Below are 14110 nucleotides of genomic sequence, written 5' to 3' on the forward strand. Positions count from 1 at the left end.
TCATTCCGCTGTAGTTTAAACGAAATAAAATACTGGTTAATACCGGCTAATATTTTTCTACTCTAATGGTAATACATTAATTTTCATATCCTTATTTGATTGAATAACACTGCAAAAAAAAAAGCATGAAATATAGTGAACTTCAAATAACTCATCATTCTGAAGGGAAACAATATGGCGGAACCTGAAAAGTGCACTTAGTTCCTGTCTATAGAAATAACGATGCCATTATTTACATGCGCAACGTCACGTTTATTTGTATATAACGATAGACAAAATAAACTAAAAACTTCACACGTTAGTTTGTGGTTCTCATTCTTAAATTAAAACGTACAACTCAAGACAAGTCACGTGTCACTTTTTGTTTATTTCGTAATTAATGTGTAGTCACTGCAACTACATAAAAAGCGACGTCATTAGGTGTACATCTGCACTATCTTACTGCGTACCTCTCTCTTTGTTTGTTTTTCTCTATATTAGCAAATAAAATGATTCAAGGTCTAGTAATCTTGATGAGGAAAAAAACAATTTATTTCTTCCTTTAAACGTTTAGTTCGCAGGTTCGAATTCCTGTCACACCAGATATGCTCGCACTTTCAGCCTACGGGCGTTGTAATGTACAGGTCAATTCCACTGTTCGTTGGGAAAAGAGTAGCTCAAGAGTTGACGGTGAGTGGTGATGACTACCTGCCTTCCCTCTAGTCTCACACTAGATACGGCTAGCACAGATAGCCCTCGTGTAGTTGTGCGCGACATTCGAAGATAAAATAAACAAATTTTAAACGTTCAGGCAATAACGTACTTCGATAAAAATTGGATGAAACACGAATTACTATGCGAACTAGACAGGTACCTCATACATGATGAAATTATTCCTAAACACCTCTCCCCGATCAATATATATTTTAAACATAAAAATAAATAAATAAAAAGTATATATATAATTTTAAAAAAATTAAAAATAAATTTTAAAAAACGTGCCACCACTAATAAACTAGACATCTTACTGATAGGGCAAAACAATACCCATACATGTATATAAATACATGGACATTGCCTTGAAAAGGGTCAGAGCAAATTAAATTCACTCTGACACAAAAATGCAGTAACTACCACTACCAAATACTGTACGATTACATAAGTAAGGGAAGGATGAAGAGGTCAAAGAGAACCTGACCCTCCAGGGTACGAACATATTATACCCAAACCAGAGAGAGAGAGAGAAACGTTTTGGCGTGCAGATTACGTTATATCCCTCTGATAACAGTACTAGGACTAGCATAGAATCAGGTAACATCAGGGTCGTAGCCAAGGGGGGTGGGGTTAAACCCCCCCATGGACCCAAACTTTTTAGACAAGTTCAGTTGCCACCTGTGAAATTTCATAAAGATCCGTGATTGCATGACAGATAATTTCACACACAACAAATGGTCAAATACACATTTCTGATTAAACACTCTTTTAATACAGCAAGTTTTGTCAGAACTAGAGAAATACAATCGAATATCTATGAAAGGCTCAAACGCCTGTTCTTTCTTGCCAGGACATCTACAACACAGTTTGGTTCAACTTTAATATCACGGTGAATGTATAATGAGGCCAGGCCATTCAATCGATCTTCAGTGGTGGTATTTCTCAAATACGTTTTGAGTCTTCTGAGAGTTGAAAACGAATGCTCCACTGAGCTCGTTGACACAGGAAGCGTGGCAAATACTTTCAACAGTCTAGAAATGACTGGGAACATTTTTGCATTGCGCATTGCATATGCATCTATGACATTTTTGGTCTGTTCGCAACTGATTTGTACCAAACCCTAAGTTCACCTACTGCAGCTTGTGAGGTGCTGTCAATGTCAGCCTTGTATATGTTGATCAACTCTTTAATTTGGTCACATTGTTGTGCTGTAGGTTCTGACCGTTCTGTGGTAGATCCTGATGGTAGTAGACACATGAACTTTGTAAGGAGAGTTTTGTGACTGGACAGACGGTTACATATTTGTGAAAGAAAGTGATCAACAAATGGTACAAATACAACAATATGAAAGTACCTCTCAGGGCTAGTGGTTTGTGGGTTAGCACAGTACATCTGTCTTTTAGCCTGCCTTGGCATTATGATGTCAATTTGAAGCTCACTACACAGAGTTTGAACCTCACAGAAAATGTTGTTAAATTCATTCACAGTATTATTTCTGAGTGAACGGATTAAATCTTCCACTATTTTTGCGTGATGCATCGCAGCACCTAAATCAACGTTCTATTGTTGCAGTAAGTTGCACAGAGGTAAACTAAAGGAAAACAATTTGGCAATGGTAAGTAGAGTGATGATGAATTCTGGCTGTGTTATAGAACACAACAGTTGATTGGCTTGCGTGGCAGAATCTCTGTCTTGCCAACCTGATATGGTCTCAAGAGCATCTGAACTGCATGGATTAATTCTAGAAAGACAATAACTGAGTCATACCTCTCAACCCACCAAGTGGATCAGAGACCTTTCAAACTCTTTTTTTTTTCGATTCAGGTGGTTTATTCCTCACCGAAATAGCCAAAACGTGCTTTCGTTTGGGTGTATTGAAAAAGTTTTCAATGCTAGAAATTACTCCCATGCAATTTCACACAGGAACTTTTTTATAAGCATCAGAAATTGCCAAGTTTAGGGAATGGGCACCGCAGTGTACATATGGTGCAAGTGGGAATTTATCAGTTATGTGTCTCTGGACACCATTGAATTTCCCACTCATAGAGGCAGCACCGTCGTATCCTTGTCCTCGCAGGTGCACAGATGAACTTATGTTTACGATCTGAAGAAAATTGTTAGCTTTTTCTTTGCTGTCTTGGTGGTACTGTTTCAATTCATGTGCCTTGAAGTCTTCAACAGCCTTTTTCCAGTTTGTGTATGGAAATTTCACTAGTTGTCCCAAATTCTGGCTTCCAACGCCAGCACCATCAGGAGCAAAAAGACAGCAGAACTTGCAGAAAGCACCCTTTGCATGTTGACTGTAGAGTAGCCATCTCCACTGTGAAAGTCAACGATGCAGTGTGTTTACATGATTTTTAATACAAAATTAATATAATGAGGAGTCGACTTACCTGTTTACCAATGCTGACATCATCCAATGTCCCAGACTGGATCTGAGGTGGTAGTGGCAGCACTGGTAGAAGGACACGGTGATGACTCTGACAATTCAGTTGACAATTCTGATTCAACCTGATTGGCTGCAGCAGATTGATCAGGTTCAGCCTCATGAATGGGTTTAAAGAACCCATGCAGTGTCTTTTGCTTTTTCAAGCTTGAAATAGTGAATGGTTGTTTATCGCAACTTCTGTTTGTCAACGTCATATTCACAGTACCATTGGCGCCATCTATAGTGAATCATTCATCATTCACTACAGATGGCGCCAATAGTACTAGGTTAGTGCCATGGTGCTGCCAGCCTGCCACGGTGCCACCCACTGTTTATTTGTGAAGTTAATTCTTGAAATCCAGGAATCTGAACATACACTGTCCATGATATTTGAATACAGATTATACACAGTATACATATATTTTGCACTCTCCTGAGTGACTCTATATTTTATATGTTGATGACAGGACTGTAGGCCTATTTTGCTGGGCCTGATAACTTTAAGTTATATATTATATATATAGGCATATATATTTATTTATGATTAAAAAAATAAGACAAACACCTCAGTGTGCCATTCTGAAATTTGCCAAAACAGCGATCTCAGAATGCATAATTCAGGCTTTTCTTTTATGTTTTTATTAGAATATTTCCGGGGGGCATGCCTCCGTACCCCCCTAGCATGGCTTCGCGCCTGCCGCGCTTGCATCAAGCACTCAAACTAATCCCTCTCATGGCCATTTCTGGCTACACGTCAAGTCCTTATTCTTCTTGAAGTTCTAAGAGTATCTCAGTGTCCTGAATTTAATGTTATCATTATATAAACAAAAAGCCGTCACAGCTTCCTCTAGTCAACAAACAAATTACAGTATTAAAATATATATATATAAAGCTTAAAACAGTATCAATAATTCTCATTCCAGCTTATACTGTATTTCTCCGTTATTTCCAGTTAACTATTTTATTTGTTCTTCTTTGGGTTATAAATACTAGCAGAAACATAGCTCTACGAGCAGTTGTTTCTAGTAGTTCTAGATTTATGCGAATTCGTTTTACGCTGTCTTTGGATTAACGCGAACGATGAGATAACACCATTTCTCGATTTACGCACTTGCGAATTAGGATCAACGCGATTTTTGAGCGATTTGTGTATTGTAACAGTAACAAAGTAGCATTTGCTCACTGTGTGCTTGCAGATTTAGCCGATGCAGACGCTTTGATGCGATAACATCTGCGATAACGCGACTCAAGATAGTTGAAGTGACGTTACTACGGTTATCTCTTGCGGTAGGTTGATGGTCGCGGAGTACGTTTGGTCAAGCAATGAAGACATTAAAATCAATTTATCATGTTTCACTCTGGAGTTGATGTTTTTTGTAGATGTATTTTGTTGACTACAGTAAGCATAAACGCCACATTTAACACTATAAATAAATAGACAGTTTGAGACACGATGAGACGAGTTCACGATCTAAAAGTCATGCGCGATAATCCCGTGTTGAACTCGCCGATAACTTTGAAGGCTTTTCAGAAGTCTTTCCACTGTCATCTTTCTGTAGTATATTCCTGCAGTGTATTAAGGCTTGACTAATGGCATTCCCACTGGGATTGCATGCATCGTGTATTCTCTACAGGAAATAATGTTTGTTTTACGCGACCAATTCCTGGAACGCAACTATCGCGTGTATCGAAAACTACGTATCATTACTGATCGAAGTACTGATACCTCATCTAAAAATTTAAAAAAAAATGAAAGTGAATGTTTCTTGAAAACGAAATTTTCTGGGTAATATTACACGGGAAAGTATTTGGATTTTGCAGATATAAACTGCAATGTTTTTATTTATTAAAAGTGGAACTCTTTATTGAAAAACACGTTTTTAAGAACTCCATTTGTAGTACTATATTTAAAAATTACAATAATAAATGCGTGTTAAGGCGTGCGACTCGTAATCTGAGGGTGGCGGGTTCGCATCCCCGTCGCGCTAAACATGCTCGCCCTTTCAGCCGTGGGGGCGTTATAATGTATGGTCAATCCCACTATTCGTTGGTAAAAGAGTAGCCCAAGAGTTGGCGGTGGGTGGTGATGACTAGCTGCCTTCCCTCTAGTCTTACACTGCTAAATTAGGGTCGGCTAGCACAGATAGCCCTCGAGTAGCTTTGTGCGAAATTCAAAAAACAAACAAACAATAATAAATATATAACCAAACCCTCAGGTCTGGTTCTTTTTGTGAGAGGAGTATACTTTTATTTAGAACAGTGTTCTGTGATAAAGAAACGATTATTGCACATAACGTAAATATTTTTCCAATTGTCTGAATCTTGAATACCAAAAGTGTAAAATTTTGTATGCATTTTTGTTTGTGGTGCCATTTAATAGATAGCGCTACATCGTATTTTCCATTTCAGTAAAATACGTAGATAAATATATACGAGCTGCATCCATTACAGTAACATGTTCTACTGATAAGTAAGCACAAGTAAATAAGTAATTTTCCCAGCATGAATATTTTGGATGAGTTTCTATGGTGGGAGTAAAATATCTAGTGACATATTAGAATAATAAAAAGTGAGAGAATGTTCCTGTGTTGAACCGTAACCTGTCAGTACCTACTGTTGGAGTTTCTTATTAACAGACATTCTGAAATCAATATAAAAAAAATAAAAATCTTTAAAACAAGATTTCAGAGTGACAATTAAGGATTTAGTTAAGTATTTCCTTTGTAACTTGAGGAATTCAAATTTGTACAATACTGAAGTTTAAATTATAAACTGTGTTTAGATACTATGTTTATTAACATGCATTGATGATAAAGTTTAAATACTGAATATAATTATTTTAAAAAAACTTTTTCTCAAAGTACTGTACATTTGAAAACGATCGAAAGAGATTGGCACAATGGACTGAAAGAAAACATTAACTGTTATAGAACGTAATAACTAATTATGTTTTTGTGTGTCATTATAGCTTATAATGCATTGCTCTAGCAGTTGAATACCGTAGCTGGTAATATGTTGAAGTTATGTAAGCAAAATTGTCACGCGCTTAAATATACGTAGCAACGGTAGGCATGAAACTTTGTAGATAGGACAGCAACAGCCTGTTTGGAGACACAAGTGTAGAGGACGACGTTTCGAAATTGTTGTGCCTTTCGTCTTCAGGTTAGGCAGAAGTTTCATCATGAATAGTCTGACTAAACAATCTATCAAATAACAAAAACCGTAGCTGATTTTTTTAAACTTTTTGCTGAGCATTGAAAATATGTAACTAGTACTTTAATACTCTTCTGATATGAAAGTCTATTAAAATCTGTTCTAGTTGGAGCGGTCTCTAATACATGCAGAGTTTCAAAAAGAAGCATGGGGAAATGCCACCTCGTTTGCCTGGAAGAAATTTAAAAATACATCAACCAGAAGACTATTTAAGTTGCTGTCTATCCTTGGAACTGCTGCTCTTCCAAAGAAGAAACTAAAGGAGGTCAGCTGTTTTGTAACTAAATACTGTTCAGTTCACTTCGAACACACCTAATTGCCTATATAACTAAAATACACAAAATATTAAACCACGATTTAGAATTTGTTGGAAAGTTTACCAAAAGGAATTTAACCCACTATGTGTCGCACAGCAACGAAACTTTAGCCCCGTTGTTGATGTGAAGTTTATCAGAACCTGCTAAAACATTTCATTACTCAGATATTAAATTATTGCAACAGGTTTTATAAAACATGTCATTGAGCCACCAACTTATCTATCAGAATCTAATTTAAATCTCAACACCAACTTGAATAACAAAAAAGTTTAATTTTATTTTTCTTTGAGAAAACTCTTTAACATGAAATGCTTTTTCCCTAAAAGTTTAACAACTGGAAAGATTCTGTTGTCTCTTGTAATCTTGAATCATCGGTAAGGTTTAAAGTAACCCTTGTGTAGTCCTGGGTGTTGAAATAAATATTTAATGAACGTATATGACTAACGGCTTACCAGAGGAGGAATAGAAGGTTATACCTCTTCAATATTTTGAACAAATAAGATACTAATTCTTTTCACATTAATACATTTACATTTATTTTAGGCGTAACATTTTTATAAAACATTTTGTAGCGAAACAATCAAATATCTTTTTGTCACGCTCAAAGCCATTCATCCGAGTTACATCTCATGATGTGAGGGACAGAACAGCTGTACCTCAGAGCTTTCTACTTTTATCTATAAATTTTTTTATTAGTTGCAATGGAAACAGCTGAGTAAAACTGAGCTTTTTATCCGGTTGTAACAAAGATTTTTAAGATGACCATACATTTAATGGAGGCAATTGCAACCTAGGTTTAAAAACAACAGATGAAAATCGTTAAGAATTGTGGGTGTGTATTTTTCTTATAGAAAAGCCACATCGGACTATCTACTGAGTCCACCAAGGATAATCGAGCCCCTGATTTTAACCTTATAAATCCGGAGACTTACCGCTGTACCAGCGGGGGACCAAGAATTTTGTAAAACATGATCATTGCTTTTTGTGGATATAAACATAAAATTGAGCTTCGTTAAATGATGTGTAGTGGTATAGTTAAAAAGTGTTTTAGAGTTTTATGCATGAAAGAAATAGTCAGGCCTTATCTTATACGATAACGGTGGCGGTTAAAAAGTGTTTACAGTTATGAAAAACCGATAACTTGAACCCCCATATAAATAAATCGAGACATGTAAATTAACCACCACTTTTATGTTTCATATGTATTTAAGCAAAATCTTCATGATGAACAAAGAAAGGTTAAGTGTGACGCAACTGTCTAGTTCAGTGCTTCTTGAAGAGAAAGTCTGGGAGTATTGACCAACAAACGTAACTCCAATGGAACGGTTGACGTTTCGAAAGACATTTCTTTCTCCTCAGATGTCACTACGAGCTATACAGCTGCTATCAAATTCAACTTTCTTACTTCTTTTATTCTTCTATATCAGTCACCCGCTGGTACAGCGATAAGTCTATGGATTTACAACGCTAAAATTAATGGTTCGATTCCCTTCTGTGAACTCAGCAGATAGCCTGATGTGGCTTTGCTATAAGAAAACACACACACTCCTCTATATTACTGGGAGTTAAGATATCGCCCTTCAGTGATGGGATATTTTTTAATTTGATAGCTAAATGAAATATCGGCTAGTATGGAGAATACTTACAGTACGTCTAAAATCTGCCCTTACTCGCTAGAAGTTGTAATAACTGACGAAAACGGAAATTCTGATGTTTTGGAGAATTCTACAAAAGAAGAGAATTGTTCTTTGTCATTGGAGCCAGGTAGGTTATAGATCTGTGTGATTTTAAGACTTAGGAAGTTATTAATAAACATCCTAATTGCAACTAAACTACATACAAAATAAAATATAAGTTAATAAAGAAAATTTACTGATTGAAAAAAAAACAAGTAATGAAACAACTGCATTGAATATATTATAAATTCTATATTACAATATATTTCCTAAGATTTATCACAAGTGAAGCATAAAATTACAAAATACAATAATTTGTGATTAATTTTTATAGTTTGATGTAAAATTGTGGAAATGCCGAAGCAGCACGTTACAAATAAGTTTAAGTTGTTTGTTTGTTTTTTTAATTTCGCGCAAAGCTATACAATGGCTACCTGAGCTAGCCGTTCCTAATTTAGCAGTGTAAGACTAGAGAGAAAGTAGCTATTTCTCATTACCCACCGCCAACTCTTGGACTACTCTTTTACCAACAAATAGTGGGATTGACCGTCACTTTATAACGCCCCACTACTGAAACAACGAGCATGTTTGGCAGGACAAAAATTTGAATCCGCTATCTTCAGGTTGCGAGTCAAGCGCCATAACCACCTAACCATGCCGGGCCTGTATAAATAAGTCACGGTTTATTATTGTCTCGAGAGGTGATGAGTTTTATCTAATATAAATTTGCTTTTGAACCTTGGTGCCTAAAATCGCCATTGAGCATCAGATACCTGTATATAAGAAAATTTAAGTTGCACGATAACCAAACAATAATATATTGTATATTCATTTTCAATAAATGTACGATTTTCTGTAATGCAACACTAAAAGTTTTACATATAAAATGGTTCATTATTATAATTTATTTTGAGAATTATTTCGGGAAAGAATTGTGTGGTAAGAGTTTCCACTTTTTATTTTATAATTACTTATTACTTAAGATTTGAGCTATGTATGTTTGGTTTGTTTTGAATTTCACGCAAAGCTATACGAGTGCTATATACGCCGCCGTCCCTAATTCAGCAGTATAAGACTAGAAAGAAGGCAGCTAGTCATCATCACCCACCGCCAATTCTTGGGCTACTCTTTTACCAACGAATGGTGGGACTGACCGTTACATTATAACGCCCCTACTGCTGAAAAGGCGAGCATATTTGGTGCGATGGGGATTAAAACTCGTGACCCTCGGATTACGAGTCGAGTGCCTTAACCACCTGGCTATGTCGGACAGAGCTATGTATGTATTGTGAACGTGTTATTTGGGTACACTGGCGTTTAATGAAAAACATCCGCAAAATCATAGGATCAGGAAATGTTACACAAAGAAAAACACAAGTGAACAAATAAAAATATTTAGTTACTTCGCTTAATGACTGGTTTCTTATTTTTTACTCGAAATTAGTTATGGAAGAGTGAAATCAACAGTTATTCAACTATGAGGCTTTCCAGTAGCACAGCAGCATTTCTGCGGATTTGCAACGCTAGAAACAAGGTTTCAATAGCTATGGTGAATAGAGCACAGATAGCTCATTGTGCAGCTTTGTGCTTAACGTCAAATTAACGGTCAACTGTAAGATAAAGACGACTGAATAATTTACGCAAAATCGTTTGTGAGAAAGTACGCCTTATATAGCAAAAAATATCGATAGACGTGCAATGTATATTACCTAAGGAAAAAAAAGTTACATTTATGAATATTTTAGGCCTGTGAACATTCTTTAAGTTTATAAAAAAATAAAAAAACACTTTATTATATAAAATAATATATAGATGGATAGTAGGTAGTCTGTTCTGTAATTTATTTTACACAGATGTGTTAATAATAAATGTTGTAATAAGACAATTTTAACTTTACAGCATAGCACGAATAAGACAAAATAGCTATTAATCATAAATGTATAATACCTTTTATACTCTCATTACCATAGGTTAATAAGTTTTCACTACTGAGATGTTTTTTGTTTTTTTTTCACAGATATTACTCGAATTTTAACGAAGTCACAAGACTATGATGAACTGGTTTATGTGTGGAAGGCTTGGCGAGACTCAAGTGGAAAAAAAATTAGAAAACAATATGAGCGTTTTGTAGAACTCAGTAATGAAGCAGCCAGACTTAACGGTGGGTTTTAGTAGTGTTGTGATACGTGGTCTTGCTGTAATGTTTAACAGTTTGTGTGCAAAAAATAAAAAAATATTGTACGAATTGTATTTACTGGCAGGAACGGCAATTGAAAAGTTTATTTTGAGTGTTAATTTAAAAACTAGTAAACATAGCATAATTCAGTGTTTTTATGAATTTCAACATTGTACAATTTACGATTCCTCCCTCTCACTAGTAGCGTTTACGATATGATAGATTTGTTTGTTTTTTTAATTTTGCGCAAAGCTACTCGAGGGCTATCTGCGCTAGTCGTTCCTAATTTAGCAGTGTAAGACTAGAGAGAAGGCAGCTAGTCATCACCACCCACCGCCAACTCTTGGGCTACTCTTTTACCAACGAATTGTGGGATTGTCCGTTACATTATAACGCTCCTACGGCTGGGAGGGCGAGCATGTTTGGTGATTCGAACTCGGATTACGAGTCGAACGCCTTAACACGCTTGGCCATGCCGGGCCCCGATATGATGGAGATTTAAAATACATATAATATTATCTATTTATATAAAGCACAAATGGGTGTCTGTCTGTTTATTCTTTATCTAATTTTTCCTAGGTCAATAGGTCAATCTCAACCAAACTTTGTGGGATGATAGTTCGGAATACGGGACATGTCAGTAAAGGGTTCATAATTCCCTTTACCACTTACTCTTACTATTAGTGATATTTATTATTTTTAACGTAATGAACGTTAACTACATTCAAAGACGGCGTCACATCCTTACATCGAAAATAAAATTATTAAATTTTATATAATACAACATACACACAGTGTAAGGGAGGTCACACAAACGTTTTGAATATCCCAAAGAGAGCGTTATCACTCTTTATGATAGAATGCAATAGAAAAAAGAAAGGTTACCACTACTGTAGTAATATATAAACTCAGCTGAAGTTTCTATCTAACAGCAATCATAGTACTGATATGAACTTCTGAAGCCAATGACTGTCTATTAATTAATCACATAACACTTTGAAAGTACATTAAGAGATGGGTGTTGAAAGCGGGTAACAGAAAGCACCCCTACAGCCAGTACTTTAATCGTTGCCTCTTAATAAAAAGCCATCCTGACCATCACATATTGTATACCATGTTTTAATTATAAAAATAATTTTTTTAAGTTCATAACTCGGACAAAGGACAGGTACCTCAACTTGTAAGCTATATTTTTAATGCTATAATTTAAATGTTAGCTAAAGGAAACTGTGGGCCTAAACAGTTCTTTTTTAAGGCACTGGTGGGCCCTAAGAGCAAAGTATAAACCAGTGAACCCCCTTACTTTTAAGAAAATACTATACAATTTGATAAACAAAATGTATTAGTGATACAAAAAATTAAGGTAATAAAATGGAGAAAAACCGGTTTATTTGTTAATTAACTGAACCAAGAACTCTTCTCTCTCACTCATACCTGACTACATAGTACTCTTTCGCTCACAACAAGCTTTGAGCAACTACCTTTTGCCTAAAAATAAAACGGTTCTAGTTCTTAATGATGGCATTATGATTAGAGGGTTTAATAAGATAGGCCCAGAAATTTATACAAATAAAGTTTATTTGTTTCACGTTGGCGTTAACGTTATTTATAACGTAAGCGTATAGCAATTTACGACAGTGTATGACAAATTGTGGTTAATTTTAAAGAAGAAAATAATTTATCCAAACACGGATCGGAAGCAGAATCAATTTCGCTTGATAGAACCCGCCGACTTCAGAACTACACTATAAGCAACTTTGGTAAGAAAAAGGAAGTAAAAGGTTTTGAATACAATATAAATTTAGATCTCAGGACTGTGTAAACTAACTGGTAACAAACTGAAAATTATTCTTGTATATGCTCGATTGTTTACCTTTTTTTTAAATAAACATACTTTCTATTTTCTGAACTTTCAAGAGCATTTGTTGTTATTATTAAAAGTCTAATCGTAAAATTGCCCAAATTTTATGATTATTTTGTAACCGTGTTTATTTTTACAATTATAATATACTTGCTAACTAGTTTATATTTTATATTTTAGCACTAATCTGCGTGAAAAAAATAGTGATTAGTAGGTAGTAATAATAAAAATAGCATACATAATAAATATACTTAAGTGATCGCATAAGCTATTAACCCTGACAACAAATGATTTCAGGTTCGAAACCATAATACCAAACACATTGTCAAAACGACATTAATAATGTTGTAAATCTTGCCAGACCTCATATTTTTAAGCGTACTACATTGTGATCCTGTGGGCAACCTGTCAAATATGCTTATGAATATGAGGCCTAGAAATAACTTACTGTTATTTTGACAACGTTTTCATTCAATTCGATATGGCCTAAAATTCGACCACGAGTTGAATCAATAAGGTATTGCTTCTGTAGTATTGAATATTTTCTTTTGTAGTGCATTGAATGAGTTAAACGAAAAAGGTTTAACGTCTACCGTTGAGAACATTTATCCACACTAAAACAAAGACCAGATGTAACTAAATAATATAATAACTCAAATTATTATCGCTTTCTTCTACAATTGATATGTTGAAAAAAATATTAAAATGCGAAAATTTGTCTTTGCAAGAAACTTTTCATTACTTACACTAATACCTCAAAAGACAACTTCAGCTTGGAAATTTGAGATGACGATGATGATGTGGAGCAAATTCTAATATTTATGCTTGAACATATGTATAATTTCTCGCAATCGTCTATTAGTTTTATGTGATACTTTCATGTTCTCCATTCCAGGCTTTGTGGACATGGGAGAAATGTGGAGGGAATCCTATGATTCTGATACATTTTTAGAAGATCTGGAAAATCTCTGGAAACAGCTACTTCCCCTGTATGAAAATCTTCATGCTTACGTGCGGAAGAAATTAATTTCTAAATATGGAAATGATAAGATTCGTCCCGGTGGACCAATTCCAGCACATCTTCTTGGTGGGCTTAGAAATATTTTCAAATTGTTATTTATTCATGTACAGATTTCACTTCTCATAGGTTAACCACCTTATCACTTTAACGTTCTTTTACCAAAATTTTCTATTAGCAGCCACAGTTGGCTACTTTAATTTAAAAATAATTCTGTAAACAAAAATAACTTGCAACAATAATCCACTCGGATGAACTTCAACTATGATCGCTACTTTTCTGTAAAGTCTCTTCACGTGTAATTTTAGAATTACCTTTTAACGTAGGTGTTATTTGAGGAGATTAATTTAGATAAATTAATTCATCTTTAGGTAATATGTGGGCTCAAAGCTGGGATAATATATATAATCTCACTGAACCGTATCCAGGCAAACCATCACTCGATGTTACCCCACAAATGGTGGAAAAGGTATCCTGATTTATCTTGTTTTCGTTTAAAAAATAAGTGTTGACTACATATCTGTTTAAACGTTTCATTGGATTAAAATTCAGATTACAAAGTTAAAATCGATGCTTATATTGCAAATTGATGAGATTAAATACAATGTTCTTTGAAATATTTTGTTCAATTTTCAAAGCTCTAATGAAAACAACAGTGATACTAATATGAATATTTATGGGGCACGTATTGGCATGTTTCATTTGATCACGATTCACAAGAACTAACT

The 14110-nt window shown here is 35.0% G+C and overlaps 1 protein-coding gene across 3 annotated transcripts in view; it reads left to right on the forward strand.

Annotated features, from left to right (window-relative positions):
* LOC143249749 (angiotensin-converting enzyme-like) overlaps window positions 1–14110 on the forward strand; it is a 41460-nt gene that overhangs the window by 12336 nt on the left and 15014 nt on the right. For all 3 annotated transcript variants that reach the window (XM_076500096.1, XM_076500095.1, XM_076500097.1), the window contains exons 3-7: window positions 6441–6599; window positions 8262–8415; window positions 10345–10488; window positions 13260–13451; window positions 13754–13851. In XM_076500096.1, the coding sequence (XP_076356211.1) occupies window positions 6441–6599; window positions 8262–8415; window positions 10345–10488; window positions 13260–13451; window positions 13754–13851 (747 nt within the window). The remainder of the gene's footprint in view (window positions 1–6440; window positions 6600–8261; window positions 8416–10344; window positions 10489–13259; window positions 13452–13753; window positions 13852–14110) is intronic.

The sequence above is a fragment of the Tachypleus tridentatus genome, chromosome 4 (assembly GCF_004210375.1).
Source record: "Tachypleus tridentatus isolate NWPU-2018 chromosome 4, ASM421037v1, whole genome shotgun sequence".
Taxonomy (NCBI): domain Eukaryota; kingdom Metazoa; phylum Arthropoda; class Merostomata; order Xiphosura; family Limulidae; genus Tachypleus; species Tachypleus tridentatus.